Source organism: Phaenicophaeus curvirostris, chromosome 2 (assembly GCF_032191515.1).
Source record: "Phaenicophaeus curvirostris isolate KB17595 chromosome 2, BPBGC_Pcur_1.0, whole genome shotgun sequence".
Taxonomy (NCBI): Eukaryota; Metazoa; Chordata; class Aves; order Cuculiformes; family Cuculidae; genus Phaenicophaeus; species Phaenicophaeus curvirostris.
Window position 1 is genome coordinate 18,961,999 of NC_091393.1, and position 25,351 is coordinate 18,987,349.

Below are 25,351 nucleotides of genomic sequence, written 5' to 3' on the forward strand. Positions count from 1 at the left end.
ATAAGCCAAGAGGTAATTTCTTAGGCAGATTGTTGCTTTTGATGGTCTCATTGTGCTTCAGCCTAGAGTTCAAGTATCTAAGTAACAGAAAGTGCAAGCTACAGGTGATGGGTTTTGTGTTTAATCCCTCTGGTTCTTTGCATTCGCTTTTAAATTAAATGGACAGGTAAAGTTCTTAAAAGGCTTGTATGCATATCTAAGCTCCAAAATTGATATTTAATAAAGACAAATATCTTAAAAGTTTTAGACCATGCAAATTAATCTGTATTTGTCTTAATCACTTTGTTTCCTATGGTCTAATTTTATCTTGTAAAGTTCTGTTTACTTTCTTATCCCAAGTGGAAACCAAACCTCGCCCAAAAAAAGTAAAAAGTAATTACTTCAAAATAGTTTGCAACCGCTCAAACGTTCTACAGCCTAGTCAGCATGGATTTAATTTGACTTAATGTAAGGAAAGTGAAATAATTGCTTGTAATTAATCTATTACTGACTTGAAATACAATAGAAAGAGCAAATCTGAATGTCTGGTATTTGTCACTATGGTATAATAAATTTTTGTTTAGATTAAGTCAACAAAAACAAGCTCAGCAACATTATCATTCCTGTTTTTCCTGCAGTATACTTAGAAAAATTTTGTTACAGAGTATTAACTCATAACAGCCTGATGAGGTGATGCTAAAATGATGTTAAAAGGACATCAGATTCGCAAGATTAATGTCATTGCGACAAAATGAGTACTAGACCTTTGCAGTCAGTTACTAATTTTAAGATGCAGCATAATTCTAGATTTGTAAGATGGCTCTTTTGAATATGATGATTGAAGCATATTGTATCAAAGTTAATTTAACAGACATTAAAGACATTCTGCTGGAAATGTCTTCTAAAGAAACTAAATAATTTATTTACATATTGGTTTTGTAGATATCTATATTCAGAAAACGAATTTATTATAGAAAGTATTTAAAAAATGATAGAAATAAAATTACAGCTGGTAGAAGTTATTACATGCCATATTTTTTCAAGAGTTTTCCCACAACTGTAATTACCGTATAAATTTCTTGTGAAAAAAATCATATTATTTACTGTCTAAAAAAATTAGAATTTTTCAGTTATGTTCATGAAGTATAAAGAAACCCAGTAGTGTTTTACAGTAATGAAGCTGAATGGCTGAATGATTTTAAGATCTGTACTCGGCACTGGTGAGACCGCTCCTTGAATACTGTGTTCAGTTCTGGGCCCCTCACCACAAGAAGGATGTTGAGCCTCTGGAGTGAGTCCAGAGAAGAGCAACAAAGCTGGTGAAGGGGCTGGAGAACAAGTCTTCCGAGGAGCAGCTGAGAGAGCTGGGGTTGTTTAGCCTGGAGAAGAGGAGGCTGAGGGGAGACCTCATTGCTCTCTACAACTACCTGAAAGGACGTTGTAGAGAGGAGGGTGCTGGCCTCTTCTCCCAAGTGACAGGGGACAGGACGAGAGGGAATGGCCTCAAGCTCCGCCAGGGGATATTTAGGCTGGACATTAGGAAAAAAATTTTCACAGAAAGGGTCATTGGGCACTGGAACAGGCTGCTCAGGGAGGTGGTTGAGTCACCTTCCCTGGAGGTGTTTGAGGCACGGGTGGACGAAGTGCTAAGGGGCATGGTTTAGTGTTTGATAGGAATGGTTGGACTCAATCCAGTGGGTCTCTTCCAACCTGGTTATTCTATGATTCTATGATTCTAAATCATTATATGCATTGCATAAACTGCAGAACTTGGAATGAGCACATCAGCCATAGGCAAAATGCAAAAAATGTGTAGAAACACTGCAGAGTTGCTCTTGTCAGTAGTAGGATGAAAGCTTAAAGAGAGACCATAGCTGAGGATGGTTATGCATCTAATAGATCATGCATAAGTCAGAGATTTTTGTTCTATGGTCCATTCTCATGTTCCGAGTGTCCCTTTTCAGCCCTGTCTGTTGAGAGAAGAAAGCTCCAGAGGAGCTGTTTATAAACAGAGAAGGACTGATGGGAGATGCAGACAGAAAATTAGAAAAGCAAAAGCCCAGCTTGAGATAAATCTGGCCTCTGCTGTAAGAGACAGCAAAAAATGGTTTTACAAAGACATTAACAACAAATAATGAACCAAGGAGAGCTTCCATCCTTTATTGGGTATGGAGGGGAACACTGGATATTCAGAAAAAAATTCTTCAGTGAAAGAGTGGCGTAGCATTGGAACAGGCTGCCCAGGGAAGTGGTGGATTCCCCATCCCTGGAGGTATTCAGAAAATGTGTAGACAAGACACTTTGGGACATGGTTTAGTGGACATGGAGGCTTTGGGCTGATGGTTGAAATGGAGTTAGAGGTCTTTTCCTATCTTAATGATTCTATGATTCAACTTTTGTGACTATAAGAGTTTGGAAAGGACTATTGGCTCATCACCATTTCAAGCTTCCTCCTTTCTTGTGCTGAAATAGAGGATCAAGTCTAGTATCTGATTATTCAGCTTGTTAGGTACACTACCACTTATAAAACTCTGTTGAATGTTGTGAGGATGATTTTGGAAGGGAAGAAATGCAAAAGTGTAATTTTTTTTTAACAAAAGGATGAGAATAAATACCTGATGCTCAGAAGAGGGAGAGATTCCAGGTTGGATCAGGAGTTGGCAAGAAAAATCCTTAAAGGCAGAAGAGGGAAACTTCTTATCTGAGTATGCAGCTGAGAAGGTGAAAGTCTTGGTGGAAGATGTGACAGTCCCTAGATTATGATGTATGTGTGGATGTGTACAAATAAGTTCACCCCCAATTTATTGAGGCATTCTCAACTAATAAGGTAGGTTGAACATAAGAAGGACATTGGAAAAGGCTTCTGTTTACTTCATCAAGGTATGAGATAAAATGGTCTTTCCTATGAATGGATGATTTGAAGGAGTAGGAGAAAAGCTGTCTCCATTTTATCTTAGTGTTATTTGTATTACTCCATAGTCATGTCTTCTCTCATCTATGGCACTTCATTGCCTTAAGCACTGTGACACACAGTGGAGTCCCAAGGTTACCATCGGTATTAATATCACTAATGCCCTAGATGTGGTATGTGTGACTTAATTTTCCCTTTTCGTTCACCTGTGGAGGCATCATTTCTGGCATGTTAAGTATAATCTGTAAAGCAGAGTTCCAAGAGGTATCTTCATCACAGAATTGTATCTGGTCCAGTGAGGGCTACGAAAGAATTTACAGGGTATTTACACAGTAAGATATTAGTTCAGTGGTATTATAGGCTGTCTTATAGTCTGTCTTTCACATCAACTTTGCAGAATATTTGGTTGTATTATAATGTTTATAAAACAACAAGTTTATTTTTATTAAAAGTTTCCATACTGTGAAAAAGAAGGCAATTTTCAAATTAAATGTCAGTCACATTGGAAAAGAATGACAGACTGTCTAGGTTACAGTCATAAATGATTGTCAGCCTTTTTGTCTCTATGATGTGACGAATTACAAATTTAGTACATTTTGCTCTTGGAAATAATTTAAATGAAAATGTTTATTCATAACAGAGTGGATTAATCCAGTGATGTTAAGGGATTAATGCCAGCAACATATTTGGCCTGATTTGTTTAGAGTGTGTTAGAATATGTGTGTTGAATTTAAAGAAGAAATTTTATCATCTGAATGTAATTTATTTTTATAAATACTATCAAAAATATTTTGAGTGAGTGCATTTTGGCAAGAACATTTGAGCTAGCCCCTACTATTGAGTGAGTTATTTTCTTTGTTAGAACTAATACAGCAAAATAGCATCCTTTTTATTTAGTTCCTTTTTTACTTAATTTTTTTTCCTGTGTTACATGTATTCATTTTCATCTTTAAGCCTATTGCAACAGTAATTGCTGTAATGGTTATTGTTTGCATTCACAGCAAATCTCACAAATTCCTTTTAGGATGAGAATAACAAAATGGACTTTTTATATATCTGAAACTTTAACACTGGCAGGACTGAAAAGATATTTTCCCTATTAACATTTCTAAAAGCCTTCCTAGTAAGGGCAGAACATGGAGATATCACTACAAGGTATTTTTGTTCTTTGCATCTGATTCAATCTCTCTTGGTAGAATCTAAACTTAATTACATCTCATGATACCTGACTTTTAAAGAAACTATGTACAAGGTTGCATTTTTTTAGCTTCCCATGCAATTCCCTGCCTGAACATTACTTCATGAATTTTGCTCCTGTATTTCAGATACAGTTGGAGACATCAAGCATTCTCTTAAGTTCAGATTGCCTTAGAAGGTGATGTACAGTATTTCACAGTATTTGTACAGAAATGAAGGAAGACTACTCTGATCCATTCTCACTTAAGTCTAAGGAATGGGAGAAGTAAAGCTGAGAAGGAAAAAAAATATTTAAAGAAAAGTTTTTAAGGGTTTGTACTGGTATTTTAAAAACTCTTATGCACATCATAAAAAAACAACCCTGTAGATTTAGAAAATCTGTGGCAAGATGCATTGCATAGATAACGATGCTTACAACTGATATTAGGAATAGGCTCGATTTCCCCTAATTTTAAGCCTCTAAAGACTAGACAGCTAGTACAAAGTACATATTTCCTCGGCAGTCATTGCCACCACTAGGATATTCAAGGTTTGTGTCCAAGACACGATACAGGTTACCCTTTGAAGCTACTTCTCTCTTTACCCATTTTAAAGCAAGTTTAGACACCTATCTTAAACTAGCTTCTTAAATTCATGGTAGTTAAAATTAAGTGGGATGTACTGTACTCTGGTTTCCCTACCAAAATATTATCTGAATTCTGCTCTCTTCTGTTTTGTAGAAGCTGAGGAATGGGCAGATACATTCTGTCCACTATCATTTCCACAAAACCACACATTTGTACAAAAATAGGTTTACAAATTTTTAATCTTTCATAAGCAAATGCTGTCTAGAATACTAAAAATAGTTACTTTCCTCAGTTTAGGTAATTATTCGGAGGGGCTAATTTTTCATTAATTCATTATGAATATTTTACTGGATTGTCCAAAGGAAGTATGCCAGCCTATACAAAATACAGGAGACCATAAATGAAAGAACCATATCTTTGCATTAACAATATGTATGACTAGTTCTAATTTGGTACTTTGATCAGAATTTTACTCAATTGATTACTCTTTCTTTCCAAATCAACCAAGCAACTGCTAGGACTCTTCAGTGGAAGTAACCTTTTAATTTCATGTGCTTCTAAGAACTGTTGCAGATTTGATTGCATCTTTATCGTATTTTACTGACATGGTCTCTTTGACTTAATTATATTAAGTCATATCTAGTTTAAGTTTTCAAATTACAGAGAGGGAAAATATCTTTATATGATATACACGTTGACTATTTCTCCACAATTTGTCAATTCTGAGGATGTAATTCTGTTTAAAAAACAATACTGCAATGATACCTGAGCTTATAAGTCTTCAAGATTACAATTTTAAGTCTTTTTCTAGGAATTAAAGGAAGACATAAAATATGGGTTTTTTTCCCACTACATCTTGTCTTTTGAATCATAATTTTTGTAATCATTTATGACACATTAAATTTATTCACTGAGTCTTCTTTCCCTGCAATCAAGTAATGGATTTTCACTACATTGCCATTGCATTCATTGAGCTGCTCAGGCAAAAATTTATTCAATGGCATTGACATAGTATATCAATGTAGCATAAATAAGAGTAGGTCAGGAATGCAAAACAGATCTATGTAATTACAAGATGTTACTTATATAAATGAACTATAATTTTTCCTTTCTCAATTGATTATGCAGTAATGGAAGCACATATGAATATGGAATAATTGTCAATGGTTACTTTAACCATTAATCTGTCTTTCAGAATCAATATATCAATATTTGTCAGCCTTTCCAAATGAAAACTGCAGCCGTTGAGGTAACTCATCCAAGCTTCTACTGGGTTAATCATAGCCAAATCAGATTTCATTAGGTGATTTTGGAATCTACTGCTGGTATGTTGCAGAGCTAATATTTAAATACCTTGCTAGCAATACACTATCTTTTAAAAAATATAATGTAATTTGATTTCAGGTTTATTTCCTTCACTAGGTGTATTACACCTATGCAGAGGATAGAAAACAGCAACAGTGAAAGGTGCCAGTAGAAATGAAAGGCATTATTTATAAAGCAAACTAGTTTAAATAATAAAAGAAACTAATCAGAACTCTTCTAGGGTTTGCTTTCTTCAAGACCAAAACTAACAGCCTTGAAAATTCATAAAACACTATTTTTTAATTACTGTTGCTTTCACACATATCTCATTACCAAAAGCGAATTGCTAAATTTGAACTGAAAACCTTTAAGTCTTAAAAGACAGATTTGCACCTCCTAAGTCACATGTGACATTGACTAGGAAAGTGAGATTTTGAAAGTAAGTTTTATTGTTTTAATAAGAGTATATAACATAAAAATACACAGCAGCAGTCTGTGTACATTAATACTGCTAAGTTCATTGTTATATCTTCGCACTAATTTGGTAAGTTTAAATTAGTAATACTTCTTGGGAGAACAGTCTTTTTTGCTTGCATGGGAAGCTAATACCATTTCTGATCAGCAGTGTTGGAAAGACAGGAATGAAAGCATGACTTAGTAAGAATAGAGTATATCGTGAAAGCCAAGCTTAGAGTTAGTTATTCGCCAAAAAAATGTAATGTTGGCACTAAAACTCACAGTCCATGCTAAATGGATGAGGAAAATGAAAAGATCTATAATCATGAAATAACCATTTTTTTGGCAATGTTGTAGACTAGAAATACTATGATACAGAGACATCCTCATCATTCAGATACCAGAAAAACAATCACTTCATGGTTGCAAGGAAAGTGAACTCAAAGAGTATTTTTGTGTAATCCTACTCTCCTATGAATGTTTTTCAAATATTCCTTTTTCTTTCTTAATGCTGATTTATAAGAATTGCCTCTTGGATTGTTAGATCTTTTATGACGGAACAGATTAATTTGGCTTCTCTGTTTCTGAATTTGTATTTTGGCAGTAGTCTTGGATGGAGAGATAGAACAATGCACCTTGCTCTCAAGAGAGGAACAGCAATATGTTTATTGATATAAAGCAGAGATTTAACAAAGTTTGATAATAAATGTGACAGAATTTCACAAGGTTCAATGGTAAGGTGCATTTGATTATTTACTGACAAGTTCAGACAAAACTGTCAGAGACACCCTCTGTTGAATCACAGGATTCAAAAAGGAGCCCTTGCATTCAAAACTTCTCTAAAGGAGACTAGGTGAGGCTGAATCCAGACTTAGTCTCAGACTTGGTCAGAGATTTCTATCTAAAGGAATATATATATGCAAAAACAATTCTTTATATTTCTTAGCTAAGATCACAAAGTTTCAGTGCACATATTCCCACTTTACTTACCAAGGGTCTATTGCAGCAAGGTTTCTCTCAGCCTTGAGAAGTAACCTAGAGGCAAGTCCTTTTCAAGGAGAGATCCAGATGTGCAGCCTGCAATCATTTCAGAAGAGCTCAAAATGTTCTTGGGCTGCTCATTATTTATGGAGTAAGGTGATTTACTCATAGTCATATTTACATGCTGACCACAGGTGCCAGTTTCTTCCAAATTTGGCTTGAGTCTGACCCTGGCCAGCACTGCTGTCAGGTGGGTGCACTACCATAGATCAGACCTTGACTACTGTGTTGTTATCTGTCTCCCCCAAAATTACTGTGAGGCCAATGCAACCATCAAAACTGTCACCAACCCTCGCAATCACTGTTGATGGTTATCACTTGATCAGGATTTATGAGAAAAGGTCAGACTTGGGGAGTGGGGAGCAGAGAGCAGGGGGAACACACAGTTACAGCAATATATTCACAAAACTTCTGAAAGTTTAAAATTGTTCTTTGTAGTAATATCAAATAAGACACCAGTCACCCAAAGAATGTGACGTTTAAGACTGAGAGCGTTCAAGGAGTATGAATGATCAGAACTGTTTGCTAAACATTTGGATGGGATGTGTGATAAAGAGGTTTCAGAACTGCCTTCTAACTTTTACCACTATAGAGCTTAGCATAGAGGAAGTACCAGTGCACCGAGGTCTTGTCAAATACAGACTGGCACAGTAGTCCCATTCAGTTCATTTTCTTTGGGGTACCTGACAAGTCCAAGCTCCTGTCTCACACTTTCCGCTAGAACATGATGGCAGTGCCCTAGGACCACTGGGGATGAGGACACAGACTTACAAAATAGAATCTGAGGTGTTGTTTTAATTTCTTGGACTGAATTAGGAGGCTGAGAGTATATTGTGGGGGAAAAAAGACCAAAAACCAATATCCTTAAATGTGTACAACATTTTTACATTATTAGCATAAATATTGATGTGAATATTACACTATTGATGTGAATATTACACTATTGATCTTCAGTATGTAAAAATATCCCCCATGACCTTAAAGTAACACTATTTGTAGGATGTTAATAGTTTATTATTCTTGATTTTGATCTTTGGCCGTGTATTCACACATGGAATAGACAAAAGTTAGAGTATCCTTACGCTGCCTCCTTGCTATGAATTCCTTTTAAAAGCTGCCAGTAATTGGGAGCATAGCAATGATAAAAGGCTACTGGAACTTCTAATTGCTCTTCACATTTGTGTATAGAATTGCTGGGTTTGAGCTGAGACTAAGCTACTTAACTAAATACCTCGTTATGGAAACACAAGAAATACTTTTGATTTCTGTTTAGAAATTTACACCAGAAGACCTGGTGTAAGTTCTGGCTTCTAGACATTCTGCTCCAGAGGAAGGCTTTTTGTCTTAAGCATTCTTTTTCTTTCCTCCACATCTCCCCTGGCTCATGCACCTGAAAAATCGGGAGAATGTTCTTGCCTAGTGTAATGGTTTGGGCTTAGACAGAGCTGTTTTTCTTCTAGCAGCTTGCATGGTCCTATGTTCTGGATTTGTGCTGAAAGCAGTGTTGATACCACATCACTGTTATAATTATTGCTGAGCAGTATTATACAGAGTCAAGGCCTTTTCTGCTTCTCACACCATCCTGCCAGTGAGTAGGTTGGGGTTACTCAAGAAGCTGGGGGGAATTAGTGAATTAATTCCTTGTTTTGCTTTGCTTACTTGTACAAATTCTGCTTTTCCTATTAACAGTCTTTATCCCAACTCACGAGTTTTTCACTTTTACCTTTTTGTTTTTCTCACCTTCCGGGGAGTGAGTGAGTAGCTGTGTGTGACTTAGCTTCCTACCAGGTAGTGAGCAGTAGCTGCTTTTAAAGAAGCCTAGGTACCTGTTGGTTGTCAATTACTGTTTCATGAAGTACTTTGAGATCTTTTGATGGAAGATGTGTGACGCTAATTTGCAGGAAAGGTACAAACAGAAAAGACCACCACCTTATCTCTCATAATGAATGTCTTCAGAAAGATTTCCAAGAATTTTTTCAACTTGTTTAATTTAACAAAATTTCATTTTAAGAAATAAAAAATTACAGTCAAATCACCACCCAGACATGTATCAATTTTATTCTGTATTCCTCTTACAGGAAGACTGTTCATCTTTCTGGTAGCTATAAAATAATTCCTCTTGAAATTTCGATTTCTCCATTTCACTATTTTGTTTGTATGTTGACCCTCAAGGCCTTCTTTCTTTTCCTCAATTAAAGAAGTTATAAATGAAACATGTTGCAATATAACCATTCTTTTCATATTTGTACCTATAGATAATTCCAGTGGGATATTCTTTATTGATGAATAAAATGAATTATATAAACAATGTATGCAAATAGAAACAGATTATCTGGTATTATTAATAAATTGCCTGTTAATTGATTTGAATTTAGAATTTAAAGCTTAGTCATGTATTCTGTTTTTTACACAGGTGATAGATGTGAAGTAAATATAGATGAATGCATGTCTACTCCTTGCCTCAACAATGGAAGTTGCATTGATGACATCAGTTCCTATAAGTGTCACTGTAGGAGAGGATTCATTGGAAAAAACTGTGAGATAAATGTGAATGAATGCTTGCCAGATCCTTGTCTTCATGGAAGGTGGTTATTTTTATTTAACTATCTCCAAGATAATGTACCTAACTAGCAATATTTGAGATTTAATGAAACAAGAAGGTTGATAAATATAGTTTTAATTACGTTCTTCCATAAAGTAAGAGTACAAGCACACTTAAATATGACAGATGTTGCCTGCTTAAGCTAGTGTAATATACTGTAACATTATCTCAGGTTTTTTTTCATTTTTTTCATTAGCATGAACCTCTTTCTAGTACATGTGAATTAATTAGAGTTTAATATACTTAAAAGAAAATCTTTCACTGTTACATGCCAACAGGTTGAAATAGGAAGACATCTATTAATGTGACAACAGGCTTCTTATAAATCCCTTGGTACCCATAATATACACATTTGAAACTTATTATTAAAACTAGTTAAAAGTAACATGGATTTCAGTAGTTTATATTCTTTTTAAATATATGGAATTATGCTATTAGTGCTGAATCTAGAATTATATAGCTTCATCTGAATAACACTATTTTGTATTTCAGATGTATAGACCTCATTGATGGATATCAATGCACTTGTGAACCAGGATGGACTGGCTCAAGATGTGAGATAAATATTAATGTAAGCCTTCAAATTTTAATTATAGGAGAAAGGCTAATAGACCTCTTGAAACTCATTTTTATTTAAGTAACTTCTGAATAGGTCAGTTTGTTGAAAATGCATGAGAGAAATTCAGTTGTTTCAAATCTGTTCGGAAAAGTTCATTATTTGTTACTTAGGTGAAACTGCATTGAAAAAGACCATTGAGAAAATGTCTAAAGTACTTTGAAAGCAAAGTGTGAATAACAAATCTGAAAAGCTACAGCAAGCTAAGCCAACATTACCAGAAAATAATTTCTGCCTCAGTTCAGCATGGATAACATAACTACCAAATTTTCATTGGGAGCCCCATTTAATGTTGCTTAATTGTATATTTGAATAGTAAACCTCAAGATGCAATGTTCTACACTGAAGGTAGGCAGGACTTGTGTTTAAAATTTCAAAATCTAGGTAACTGTAGAATTCTGTGAAATAAGAGTGTGGAGTGCAAAATACACTGTCCACTTCCTCCTTTTAAGTTCAAGAACATTTTTGTGTTATCATGGGGAATGGCTGTGGATGAAAAGTCATCTGTGTATGAAATTCTGTGCCATGAAGATTCTCGTGGTCAGCAAACCAACTTGTTGAAGGTGACTACATCTGTCATAACACTAAATAGCCCTTACAATCTTGGCCACACTTTGGAGAAAGTATTTAATTTTTTAGACTTTTTCAGCTTTTGTGCCAAACACTTTAATCAGATCTTGGAATATGATCCTTCTAAATCTACTTGGTCTCACAATAAAGTCTGGCATGAGATCTACTCCCCTTTGGGCTATCTAGTTTCCAATATTGTACTTCTGCATAGTCAAAAACACACTCCAAAATGTTATCCAAATGTCTTTTTAACTTCTCAGTGCATGTAGGGACCTTTCATGATTATTTTATATATAGCTAAAAGCACTAGGTAACTAAAAATACCTCATATTACATAAAGGAAGTATAGTCTATAACTTTTCTGATGAAAATGCATGACAATCTCACACAAGGAGTAAATCTAGCTGGAATATTATCTTCCAACTTCCTTGACAGAAAGAAAAAGTCAGAAAATAAGTAATTCAATTCAACAGTGTGCATCATGATATGATATTGCAAATCTGTATGATTATCAGCTGTTGCAAATGCTAATACAGAATACCCTTGGGTAATATTTTCTCTAGCAACATCCATGATTTACACTTTCTTCCATTTTAAGAGAATGAGAGATTTAATGACCTGTAGACAACTGCATAAAATCATATTCAAAAGATAACCACATTTCATACTGAGATGTTTGAAAATGCATAGATTAGAAATTCATAGAAAGAAACAATATCCATATATATTTGACAGATAAGTCTGTCAGCATGATGGCTTCATTTTTTTCATATTCATTCTATTTGCATGCAATGTGATTAGACTATGCTGCAGGTGTCATATTTTTAAAGACTGTAACACTGCGTTCATCCTGGTCAGACATATATCATGTCTCTACAAGTATTACAGTGATCAACAAGGCTTTCTGACTGTGTGGGGGTGTATACATCTTGATAATCATGTAGGTTCATGCTCTATAATTATTTTCCTCTACATTAAAATCAGCCAGTTCCGATGTTTAAAAACTAATCAGGAATTAATCCGTATAAATATATTTCAATATCTTCTTCCCTTAAAGGCACATTTCCTTGTATTAAGGTTTATGCAACTGCATTAGGTGTAGATGCCAAGGTTTTGTTTAAGGTGGAGGCTGCAAGGGTGGCTTCCGTGAGAAGACGCCAGAGGTTGCCCCATGCTGAATGCAGGTGGTTCTAGTCAGCTCCAACAGACTCACTTCAGGACAAAACTGAGCCCCTCGGCCAAGATGGTGGCACTTTTGTGGAAAAATATTTAAGAAAAGTTAAAAGCCACTACCCAGCAGAAAGAGGAGGGAGGGAGAAAAGTGTGAGAATTAACTCAGGAGACATTAAGATCAATGAAGAAGGATGGAGAGGAGGTGTTCAGGCACTGGAGCTGAGATTACCTAGCAGCCCCTGGAGACGGTCACAGTGGAGCACATATTTCCCCACAGTTCATGAAAAGGACCATGCCAAAGCAGATATGCATGCCTCAGCCCATGGAGGATCACGTGCCACTGCGTGTGGATATACCCTGGGAGAACTGCAGCCTATGGAGTGCCCACACAGGAGCAGACTCTGAGAGGGACCTGTGGCACCTGGAGAGGACCCTGTGTAGGAGTAGTCTTACTCTGCTGGACTGTAGCCCATGAATTCGCTGAAGACAACTCTTCTACGATGGGGTAACAGTGTTGGTGGATAAAAGAAGAGCAACTGACATCATCTACCTGGACTTCTGCAAAGCATTTGGTACCGTGCTGCAGTATCTAAATTGGAGACGTGGGTTTGATGGATAGACCATTGAGTGGGCAAGGAACTACTGGCTGGCTGGTTGCACTCAAAGAGTTGGTATCCATGGTTCAATGTCCAAGTGGAGATCAGTGATTAATGGGGTTCCTCAGTGTTCTGTATTGGGATAAGCACTGTTTAACATCTTTCTCAGTGGCATGAGTAGTGTGGTGGAGTGCATCCTCAACATAACTGCCAATGACACCAAGCTCAGTGGTGAAGTCAACATGCTGAAGGGAAGGGGTGCCACCCAGAGGTACCTTGACAGGCTTGAGAGGTGGACCTGTGAAAACCTCATGAAGTTCAACAAGGTCAAGTGCAAGGTCCTGCACCAAGGTCAGATAAATATCAAACCTGAAAGTCTGAGTGGAGAATGGATTTATAACAGTGCTGAGGAGAATGACTTGGGGATGTTGGTTAATGAGAAGCTCAATCTTTTTTGTACCGGGCTGCATCTCCAACTGGAGTACTGCATTCAGCTCTGGGACCCCCAAGAAGGACATGGATCTGTCAGTGTAAGTCCAGAGAAGGGCCACAAAGATGATCATAGGGCTGAAGCACGTCTCCTATGAAGAAAGGCTGAGAGAGTTCTGGTTGTTCAACCTGGAGAAGAGAAGGCTCTGGGGAAAGCATATAGCAGCCATCCAGTTCCTTCCCTGTGTGATCTAAGTAGGAAATTTAAGTCTATCACAGGGAAAAAATGACATTTTAACAAATGGAAAGCTTGCCCACTTGGGAAGAACAGAAAAGTCCATAAACCACTATAGTACAGAAGTTTACAAGGAAGTTCAAAATGCTAAAAGTCAAATTGAAAACTGCCTTTTGAAGGATACTCTAATGTGTAAAAAGCTCTTCATTTCTATCAAAACCAGGAAGCTATGTAGGGAACTGATGGAATCACTTGATGGTTAAAGTGCAAAATGGGCACTCAGGCAGGGTAAGGTCATAGCAAGTGAAGCTGAGTGAATTCTTTGCATTTGGGGAATGACAGAAAGACCTCACGAAATGCAGAGTTCAAAGTGCTGGATTAACTTCAGTGTAAGATAACGCACTGACAGAAAAGAACTTAATACTTACCAGAACTGTCTGTTACAACCCAGGAAAGAAGACACAGAGCAATCATTGACTGTTCTCTGAAATCACTGTCTCAATATAGAGTTACAGTGCAGAACAAAAGAAAAAAAAACCCAACCTCTTGGCATCGTGATCAGGAAACAAGACAGAGGGCATGATTTCACTGCTGTATAAAAGCTGTGTAGACTCATATCGAGTTCTGTGCACAGTTCTGGATCTTGCATCTCAAGAAGGATGTAGCAGAGTTAGAGAAGCTACAGAGAGAAATAAAAGTTATATCCATGAACAGTTGCCTTGGAAGGAGAGGTTTAAATGGCTGAAACTATTACATTTCAAAAGGAAAAAAAAATGAAGGTATGAAATTAAATCTAGAAAACTGTGACAGTGGTAGATAGTTGAATGGAAAACTTCTCCATGAGATTCTGTACTTAAAGAGTTGGGGGGACATAGTGAAACTAATGGGAGGAATATTTGGAAGAAATAAAAGTTTTTTTTTCACAGGAGGCAGAGAACATCTAGAATTTGCTGCCACAGAAGACTAAGGAGGCAGATGATCTCTTAGTAGGTTCACAAAAAATAGGCAAGTAATGAAAAACAGGCCTGTAGATGAATGGTAGATGAACTAGAAAGGGAAATACTGACTATCATGTCTGATTACACAGGTCTGTTTACAGGGAGGATGCATGAGAGACAGACTATAGAAAGTGGCAAATTTCACATGATTTTTCTGAAGTGACTTTCTCTTCACAAAAGTTATGAACAGAATACCTGGCCAGGTGGAGCACTGGTCTGATTTCTGCTCTGTATTGTTGTTCCTGCTCAGCATTGTTGTCTAAAAATAGTTTTATTTTTATTATTTTTCTCTTCTCCTAGTGTCCATAATTCAAAATGTCAAAGTAAAATATTTTGGTCATTTTGAAATTGTTTTGAATTGAATTATGTTGGATAAAATCAATATTATGAAATATAGAAACAAGTTTTGCCAACTCATTCCACAAAATGTTGTATGTATGTTTAATCCACCAGATGAAAAAGCTTTGGGAAGTTAATAACTGAACATTATGTGATAATAGTAACTAGAAAAGTAAAGGGAAAAATAGAGTAATAATTATACTTGTTAGAAATATAAACTTGCTTTATAATTTTGTTAAACATAAAATAGAATTAGATGTCTGGTGCATTAAGCTCAATTCTTAATGTAAATGTCAGGTTTTACATGGCAGCAATACTATTGAGATTTATCCCAAAATAAAATACACTTCAGACTCCCACATGAATGGAGAAGTCCATAACTCAGTGAACGGCACAGTTTAAACTAAATGCTTTTTCAAACTTACCAAAGGAAACCTGGGCTTTTTACTAGCAGTCGTAATTACATCAGATGGTTATACTCATGATAAATTACATAAATTAAACTGTGGTAAAATATCTTTGAAAGGAACTGAAATGCATACATATAGTTTTTCACTAATGCATTGAACAATGGGTGATTTGCATAACCATGAAACTATATTAAAACATTAAATTGTGCCTTTGTTATGAAGTAATAGTGCCAATTCAGACTTTTTTTAAAAAAAACCATAGATTCGGGGTGCATTAAAACCCATATGCATACCCTATTTTGTATGTACAAAATTTTGCTTTAGCACATGAATTACTTTCTAAGGCATTTACTTACAGCATTGATTTCCTTTATTCCTACTTTTTTTTCACTAGTTCAAACATCTGTTTTAAAAGCTGTTTTATTGCCAGTATAGACTTGCTTCAAAATAGACTAAACTGTTCTCTATTAAACCTGTCCTGATGCTTCCACATCCTTGCCTTTCCCCAAAACCTCAGATAAAAATATCTGTTATTTTCTCAGCTCAAACTCAGAGTGGACTTGTATGAGTTATTTATGCTCAGAACTAGTCTGCTTTGTAATCACCTTTTTTGATACAAGGCAAAATTTCACTTAAGTAAAAATACATCAATCATCACTCTTTTTTTTTTTTTTGCTTTGAATCTCTTTCATAGAAATAGGTTTTGTAGTGACTTAGAAATTATTTTTTATTTCTAATCAGAGTTTCCAAGGAGGACAATGAAAAATAGTCCTGTCTGTAGGAAAAGAATAAAAAAAGAATTAAAAAAACAAACCAAAAAACCCAAAAAAACCCTAACTTCTGAAATGCACTTCTATTGTTTGTTTCAAAAACCAGGGTCGAACTGACATATCATTTGGAAAAATAGTGGAATTTTACTATGTGCATTAATTTTCTAAAATATGTCCCCTTCATAATTCTTCCAAGCTATGGATTGTGACTTTGGAAATTATATAAGGTGATACGTAGAAAGTTGGAATTTCTTAGGCAGATTGACCTCACTTCCAAAGACAGATGTCAGTATGGACCCACAGATTTGGATAATGGTGTAATATGCCTTGAGCAAAATGCTGTGCCTTTCTAGGTCAGTTGCTAGAGTCCAGATTTCAGAACAATTCACTGCCAACAGAACCAGTGGACTGTGCCATGTCAGGTGGGCTCTCTTAAGGGAGAGTCATCCCCTTCCAAGTACAAACAAGATTTACTGCACCATGACATTCGGAGAACAAGACATAATAAATTATTGTGCTCTCATAAATGCACTGGATTGTGTTCTGTATTATTTGAATTAAGAATTATTAACCCAACCTTAAAAGAATTGCATAACTAGAAATATTAATATGCTTTCACTTTTTTTTGCCTTGATTTTTAAATGGTCTTGCAAGGCTGAGAAAATCAATCAGGACTTACACGTACCTTAGCAATAATTTAGTAAAAATAAAGCCAGAAAATCCCTTTTCTGCTCCCCTGTCAGAAGTCTCTATAGTCTTTTCATTTACAGCCCCATGGAAACTAATACTAATATTTAACTTATGTTTTCCTAAAGCATATGTTTTAGAGATATATCCAGTCTTTCTTTAAGAACATAACAAAGTGGAAGATCAGCTACTTTTGACAGTTTTACAGTGGCCAGCTCTCAGTCGGAAAGTTGCACCTTTTCTCTATATTTTGTACTGACTTTCTCTAAAAGTTAAAATAATACTTAATCTCTAATATTTCTTATGAAAAAACTTGCTCACTGCCATTATCTCTCTGTCAGTTTTCTTGGTGAGGCTAAACCTAAGAACACTCACAGAGCCATCAGATTATTGTTTTTAATAGTCAGAGACAGATGTATACTCCATTAATTTATTTAATCATTTATAGGTTACATAGATTATTTATGTTCTTGGCAGTACCATGTGAAAATGAGATCTATGATGTAACAACGTTTTTGGAAAAAAAACTATCCTACAAATTCTGTTAAGTGTTATTTTCTTCAGACTTAATTAATTTTAAGGCATTTTATCTAATACATATATAGTTTTATAGTTTCTTTTTCTTTTTACATCTTTTATAACAAACTTATTCTAGAAGTTGGCACAATGTTTCAGTTTCTCCTAGCCATAAAAAGAGAAATAATCACATGTCTAAGTGTAAGTCACAGCTCCCTCTCTGAAGACTAAAGGATAGTATTAACAATTTTTCCGCAGCATTGAAATGGGACTTAGTGCTGATAGCTTGTTCATTATAACTTTAAGATATTTTTCAAGGTCATTGCCTGTTAGCGACATATAAACACAATATACTGCTTCTTATGTAAAAATGGAAAAAGTTTATGCTTCCCAGAAAAAGCAGAATCAGAAAAATAAAAGCCTACTGAAAGGGAGCCCTCCTACTTTACTCTAGGGAGATCAGATCTAAGAAAACTCAGATACCTGGATGACAATAAAGTGTGACAGGTTGGCAGAATGGAAAGTTGATAAAAAAAATGCTATACAAATAATTACAATTGTAAAATTTCTATTTTGTTAAATCTTTTCATTTATTTATAAGAGAGCTTAGTGAAGCTGCCAGTGTTTTCAAAGATGAGCTGGGAGGAGGAGTTCTGGTATAATGTAAAGTGTGAGCGCTGGGTGTCATTGTGATGATGTTTAAAGAATGAGCCTGATTGAAGCTAATAAGGGGCACTTCTTTTCTTTTTTTTTTGGTGTTAGTGAAAGGGTCAAACCTCTTTAGAGCAGGAAGAACCTGACAAGATGAGGCCTGAGCAGCAGATTTTCTGGTTTCCTTGGAGACGGATGGCTGCAGCCCTGAAATGACTGAACCTGCCCGTGAAGGCTACACATTAGAAAACAGAAAGGGAAAAGATAGATGGCAAAGATGCTCATAGAAAAAGCTAGGCAATATAGCTCACTTAGGACAGGTTACTTGCTCTAATGAGAGAAAAGAAAGATTTACAGGTTGTCCAGGGAAGTTGTGGCTGCCCCATTCCTGGAGGTGTGCAAGGACCAGGTTGGATGGGGCCTTGGGCAGCCTGACCTAGTGGGATGTATCGCTGCCTTTGGCAGGGGGGTTGGAACTGGATGATCTTTAAGGTCTCTTCCAGTCCAAACTATTCTATGTTTCTACGATCCTATTCTTTGAGTTAATGGGTGTGGTGAGTTAACTTTGGCTGGCTGCCTGATACCTACCATGCTACTCTCACGCTCTCCATCCTCAGCAGCACAGGGGGGAGGAAATAAGAAGAAAAGCATACAGGTCAAGGTAAGGACGAGGAGGTCAGTCATGGTCATCAATTACCATCATGGGCAAAAGACTTAATTTGAGGAACATTATGACAACAAAAAACTGAAACCCTCTGCTCCTAACCTGGCAGAAGACATGCTCCCGTACAGCCCCTGTCTGTAGGCTGCAGCTTCTGCCAGGAACCTACTCCACTGTGGCCTCTCCATAGGCTGCATCTTTTGCCAGGAGTCTAGTCCATTGTGGGCTCTTTATGGGCTGCAGGGCACGTCCACCTGCTGCAATGTAATGTTAAAACATGTGGCAGTGTGGTTATCTCCTCCACTGTGATCTTCCATGGCTGGAAGGGACCAACCCACTTCACCACAATTTTCTTTGGTGGAGATTGCCTGTAGCACCATGTCCCCTCCCTTCTTCTCTGTTCTTGGTGTCTGCAGGGCTGTTTTTCTTCACTTTTTTGGTGCTCCTCTCTCTGACACTTCACTGCACGATGTTTTTTACTCTTTCTCAAATATCCTTTCCTCAAGTTTCCATCACCTCAGCTGCAGGGCTCAGCTGTGCCCAGCAGGTTGTAAACAGCTGGAACCAGCTGTGTCTGGCTCGGGGCAGCCTCTAAACAAAACCTTGATGCCTAGATGTATTTTAACAGATTGCACCAGAGAGATACCTGAATTACTTCAATTTCTTTTTTTAAAGGAAGCAATCTACAATGCCTGGAATATTGTGTTACTCCTTGGGAAGGAGTGCAGCAAACCTATGAGGCCAGGCTGATTGTGGTTTTGGAGAAGCTCACACACAGAGCCCGTACATTGATGCAGCAACAGGAAAACCTTATGCCTCCTGTTCACATCCTCAGTGAGCTGAAGAGCCCCAGTCAAAGGATGAGATTTTCTGTCTTCTCAGAGGAGATCAAAAATGAAACTGTCAATTGAAAGAAAGAGATAAATGTGAAAGAATAATAATAATAAAAAAGAGTACTTGCTGTTTCTAGACAATCCTGAGGAAACAAACAATGAAATCAGAGGCAAAGGCTGTCACTGTTACTGTTCCTCAGTTTGTTACTGTTATGACTGCTCGGTTGCATCTGGAGATCTCAGCATTTCTTGTGTTTCCTAAATGGAATATTTTTGCAGAGAAAAATATTTTTTGGATAAAAAAGAACTGAAAGTAACTTTGTGATTTTGGAAAGGAGTTTCATTTTGGTATTTTGGTTTTGCTCTTTTTTCCTAATCATTCATTGCTAGCAAATTTTTGGTAGAAGTTATACAAAGTCATAATAGGAATAAATGTTGCAATAAAAGGAAGTATTTGCTCTGAAGACATAGATTTCATCTTGGAGTAAGTGATACTGTGCATAGATGTGGTTCTGTTCAGGAACCTCTTGTTGCACTAACTTCTCCTGATCCTAGTACATGCATATTTATTTCTTCACCTTCTATTAAGACTTTTTCATGTGTTTCTTGTCAGATATCAGTATTAAACTTATAAACTCCCACCTAGGAGATCTTTTTATGTTCCCAGTGCATTCAATCACCTTGCAAAAACCCTATGTGTCAAAAGGCAATACTGGTTTCTGCCTCCTTTGTTCAATACACTGACATCCACTGTGGCCTTTGGAATTCTAAGGCAATGCATCATCATTACCTTCTTCTCACTATTACTGCACAAGGCTCTTTGAAACAGATAATGACATACTAAGGAAGGACAAATTTCTGTAGGCAAGTGCTCCTGCTTCCATAAGTACTATTTGTTCAAGTGAAAATAAATATTTTTATAAAACAGGGTTCTAAACAGCCCTATCAAATGGGCTTATGAAGAAAATAGCTATGCATTCTTACTTCTTAAAAACAGATACCTTTTCAACCTGTTCTCTTCTTACTTTTTTTTGCATATAGCTAGATTTTAAAACTTTCAGTCAGACTTTGACGATTTATATCTGTTCTTTCTAAGTATCAATGTTGACTTAAGAACTTCCCATGCCCTCATCTTCAAATACTTCTCCCCTCAATAACCATTGCTAAGCTACACCTGCATAGCATTATGGGTTATGAGCTGAGAAACAAATTAGAAAATTGTCTTTCAAAAAAACTTTTTAGAAATTTTCTTTGATCTGCTCTTGGTTTTGTTTGGTATTCTTCTGGTTTTGGTTTATTTTCTTAGAAAGTATATTAGTCTATTATTCTGACAGAACTAAGAAGAGAAAGCAGCATGATTTGAGAAGAATAGCAGGGAATAGAGGAGGGAATTAAGAGCGTCATAAGACAGCTTGAAACATTCATAAGCTAAAACCACTGGCAATTCCTGAAGTTTATTCCTCTTTGATTTCAGTAGGAAATGAATGTCATATTGCTTTGCAGCTTCGAGCCCGAATTGTGGATCAAGATCAGAGTATACTCTTCTGTAACATAATCTGTGGACTTTTAACTGCCATAGGGGTGCCAGCTTCAGGAGCAGTATGATCGTATGACTGTATAGTGACACTAACAGAGCTTCCCTTTTGCTTACAACACTGTATACCTCCTTCCCCCCAAAAAAAATATGACTGAGGAGAGGAAAGACAAAGATGAAACAGAAAAACTAGCCTCAAGATCAGTGAGTTTTTGCAAAGCATGTTTCTTTTCTGCTACTGACAAACATTTGATTCTAATGGCAAAAAAATTGCAATCACTCCTATTTATCTGCAGATGAACAGCATTCAGTCTAGTGATGTGAGTTATTTGTCACCGTTTAAACTTGTTATTAATTCTGTATATCTGCCAGCCATACTGTAAATTTCTAAGGGACTAAGCCTGTGTTGGACTCACTGATGGAAGGAGTGGTAGTGATAGTTGTTTGCTTTATTCAAACAGTTTAATTGTAAACTTCTGGAATGATTATTGTAAAGCTAAGACTTTGCCTTTGAAGCTTAAAAAGTACACATTTTTTAAACTCCAGGTCAAAATAGCTTTTCAGATTTAATAAAAATTAAAAAGACTCATTGAAAATTATTTAAATTTAGATTAGCCATTAGGAAGAATTTCTTCACCATTAAATTGGTAAGACACTGGAACAGATTGCCAAGGGAAGTTGTGGCTGCTCCATCCCTGGAGGTGTTCAAGGCCAGGTTGGATGGGCCTTGGGCAGCCTCATCTAGTGGGATGTCCCTGCCCATGGCAGGGGGATTGGAACTACATGATCTTTAAGGTCCCTTCCAACCTTAAATATTTCATGATTCTTTGATTCTATGAAAATAAGATAGTACAAAATGAATTATAAATAAGTGAGTAACTGTGACAGTTCTAAATTTCAGTGAGGTGCATTTTGGAAAAACTAAAATTATCCATCTTTTTTAACATTATTTTTGTAATTTTCAGGTTTCTTATTTATTCAAAGGCAACTTTCCTTTGACAGGATCTAGTTACTTCTAGGTGAGAAAAGGCTAAAGGATTTCTTACAAGACTGGGAACTGGGCACCTGAGGTACCCAAGGAAGTCTTCTTCCCTCACTGTACTGGTGAGGAGAGAGAATATTCAGGGACTTTGAGTCGCTGTAAATATTGCTTTGATTTGAGAACTTTCTGGTTAGGGGTCATAATTAAGTTTCAATCTCCCATTATAAAGCGGAAGTCAAAACTGAGACAGATTAGGTGACCTTGTCTTCAGGGAATGAGGGTTGTTGGGAAGCTTCTGCAGAACCGGCTATTCCCTAATACCAGGCTGTAAAGTCAATCTCTGAGAGAATCTAGATAGGCTGGACTTGGTCACAGCTATGTTGCAAATTCTGTTTGCCATCTAATGTTCCATTTCTTTTAGACGATGAATTACAGCATTTGTTTGTAATGTGGTAGCTCATTTACTCTAGGATAAAGTTGTGACATTTTCAACATAGTTGTATTCCTTTCACTGAAATTCTCTTGCCTAGGAACAATACATTCTCTGATAAATTCTCTGGTGGACAGAGTATACTCCTATTTATTTATTTTTTTGCAAGTTTGCAGATGAAATTTTAACTGCTGCAAATCAAAGTATATTGGAAAACGATAGCTGTGATTTCTTTCCTACAATCTATCTGGATTTTACGTTACTGTAAAAAGCAATTAATGTGAGCAGGTTTGTAAGATTTTAATGAAACGATATATTCTGTAGAAGAAAAGAAGAAGGTTTCACACTAAGTTTGCAACATGGTATGACTGTGATGGTGTATTCAGCCAAAGTTGTGAACATTTGTCTAAGCCTTGAACTTATCCTTATTTACTTTGATGGTTCTAATTTTTTTTTTAACTTTTGAATTCTAATGAGGTAAAAAATTGATCCATTAATTGATAGATTTTTAATTTATTCTACTAAAGAGCAAAGCTATAAAAACAGAAGTAGTAGAGAGGGATATAAATTAATTCAAATTAACAAGACTAGACGAGTGAAGTTACTGGAATAGAAAAAAAATCCCAGAAAGTTGGAACTGTGAAATGAGAATTTTTTTTTAAACAAAACAAAGAAGACTTATGTTTGCCAACAACAAATATAATTAATATAGAAAAACACTACCTCTAGAACCTAGATACAAAATTTTTGGCAGTTGATAAATCTATTTCCATCTTCCTGTGGGATGTATAATTCAATTAGTTTATGTAATGTTCACTAATATATCATCCTATAGACACCCAGTTGGAGAGCTTAAAGGAAAATATGTTGTTTTTTCATAATTCCCCATAGATATCTGAATTTACATTCTGTCAAAGCAACTGTAGTACCTGCAGGAAATCTGAGTGTCCTTGGATATCCTTAAAGAATTAAATGTTCTAAAGTTACAAAAGCATGAGAATTAATTTAAAATACTGGAAGGAGGTGGACTGTTTGGGTGACATCAGCAAAATAAAATGCCTTTGAGATACAAGGAAAAAAATGTTTCCGTGCTCAAGGGCAAAAACACATTGCACTGGAAATTGCACTGACTACACTCTCCTGTAGAAATATTAATTTGATGCTACTTTGCTTTATTTGAATTTGATGACTATCGTATTAGCTTTATCAGAGGAAATTGTATTATGTGAACACATAAACATTTCTACATGTTTTTCTTTGCAATATTATACATTTATTGTTGATATAGAAGCAATTCTCTGGAAATATTTGATAGAGGGCTTGTGTGCATTGGTTAATACAGGTTGGGTTTTTTTATTCTGTTCAGAATTGCCTTACTAATGTAGATTTTTTTCAGTGCAATAGGCCCTAGTATAGAAACTTAGAAGGAATAATTCTATAAACTATGGCTTGAAACCATGGTTTAAAATTTTAATAAAGGAATCATGAGTGGGAAGCACATATTTATGGCTATAAGACTATTTATACAAAAATATTTTTGCATTTCTCTAAGATTAGTTAGTGGGATAAAACATTGTTTCAAGAGTTAATGTGAGTTGTTATCAAAGGATATCTGTACAAATAAAAATTGCCCCCAAATAAGAGACTTTTGCTTATCAGACAAAAAAAAGTCCAACGGTACATTTCAAGTCTCCAGGTTCAGTCTCTTCCACCTGCTGCTGATATGAATGAATAAATAATGTTTTTTAAAGCTATGTAGTCAATGTATTATTATGTCTTTCCTCAGGAATGTGAATCTGCTCCCTGCATTAATGGAGGCTCTTGTCAAGATGCAGTCAATGCATTTGTTTGTACTTGCCTGAGTGGGTACACTGGCAGATTTTGTGAAGTTGATGTTGATGTTTGCAGTGAGCCCACACTGAACTCAGTTCTCTGCTCCAATGGAGGCGTATGTATTGATGGACCTGGAAGAACTTTTCATTGCAGGTTAGTATTGACACTGCCATATAACTGCATTGATTTGCTAAGATTTCAGGGTGGCGTTGTTACTATGCATGGTATGTGAACTTAATTGCATTTGATGCTCAATCTAGACCTCAAAAATATGCTTAAGATGGGTCTACAGGAAAGACTGGGAGAGGCTCTGCAGGTAATGCAGTGCTAGGACAAAGGGTAATGGTATTAAGATGAAATAAGGTAGATTTATATTAGACAATAGGAAGGAATTTTTTACTACAAGGGTGGTGAGGCACTGGCACAGGATGCACAGAGAAGTCATGGAAGCCTCAACCATGGAAGCATTCAAGGCCAGGCTGGATGAGGCTTTGCACAATCTAGTGGGAGGTGTCCCAGCCCATGGCAGGAGGGGATGGAACTAAACGATTTTTAACATCCCTTCCAACACAAACTGTTCTATGATTCAAAGATTATTCTCTTTTACATCTATGAAATATATCAAGTCACAATTATAGTTCCTATTCAATTGCTACATTTGTAGCAATATTAAATGCTAAGAAAATACTTCATGAACTTACTTAAGAATGAAGTATAAATATCTTCCTCTATACAATCATGTGTTCAATGCCTGGACTTTGATGGATGACACAAATTGAAGCCTAAGGGTGATAGTTTTATTTAGAAAAAGACATCTGCTAAAGTTAAGGGAAGAATGATCAATCTTAGTTGTATGTAACAATTTGATAGCTTTGTGATGTACTATAAGGAAAAAACCTAATTTTATTTCTTATGAAAAGAAGATTAAGAACCAAATGTATTACTTCTAATTTATGGTTCAATTTTGAGCTGTTGATCCTCTGTGTCCTTTTTTTAATAATTATGGAATTTCATTAGTATTAAATATAATT

At 36.1% G+C, this 25,351-nt stretch overlaps 1 protein-coding gene across 3 annotated transcripts in view; it reads left to right on the forward strand.

Annotated features, from left to right (window-relative positions):
* The window catches only part of EYS (eyes shut homolog), a 774,985-nt gene that overhangs the window by 317,912 nt on the left and 431,722 nt on the right, over positions 1–25,351 (forward strand). For all 3 annotated transcript variants that reach the window (XM_069851470.1, XM_069851468.1, XM_069851469.1), the window contains 3 exons: positions 9,869–10,040; positions 10,550–10,628; positions 24,274–24,473. In XM_069851470.1, the coding sequence (XP_069707571.1) occupies positions 9,869–10,040; positions 10,550–10,628; positions 24,274–24,473 (451 nt within the window). The remainder of the gene's footprint in view (positions 1–9,868; positions 10,041–10,549; positions 10,629–24,273; positions 24,474–25,351) is intronic.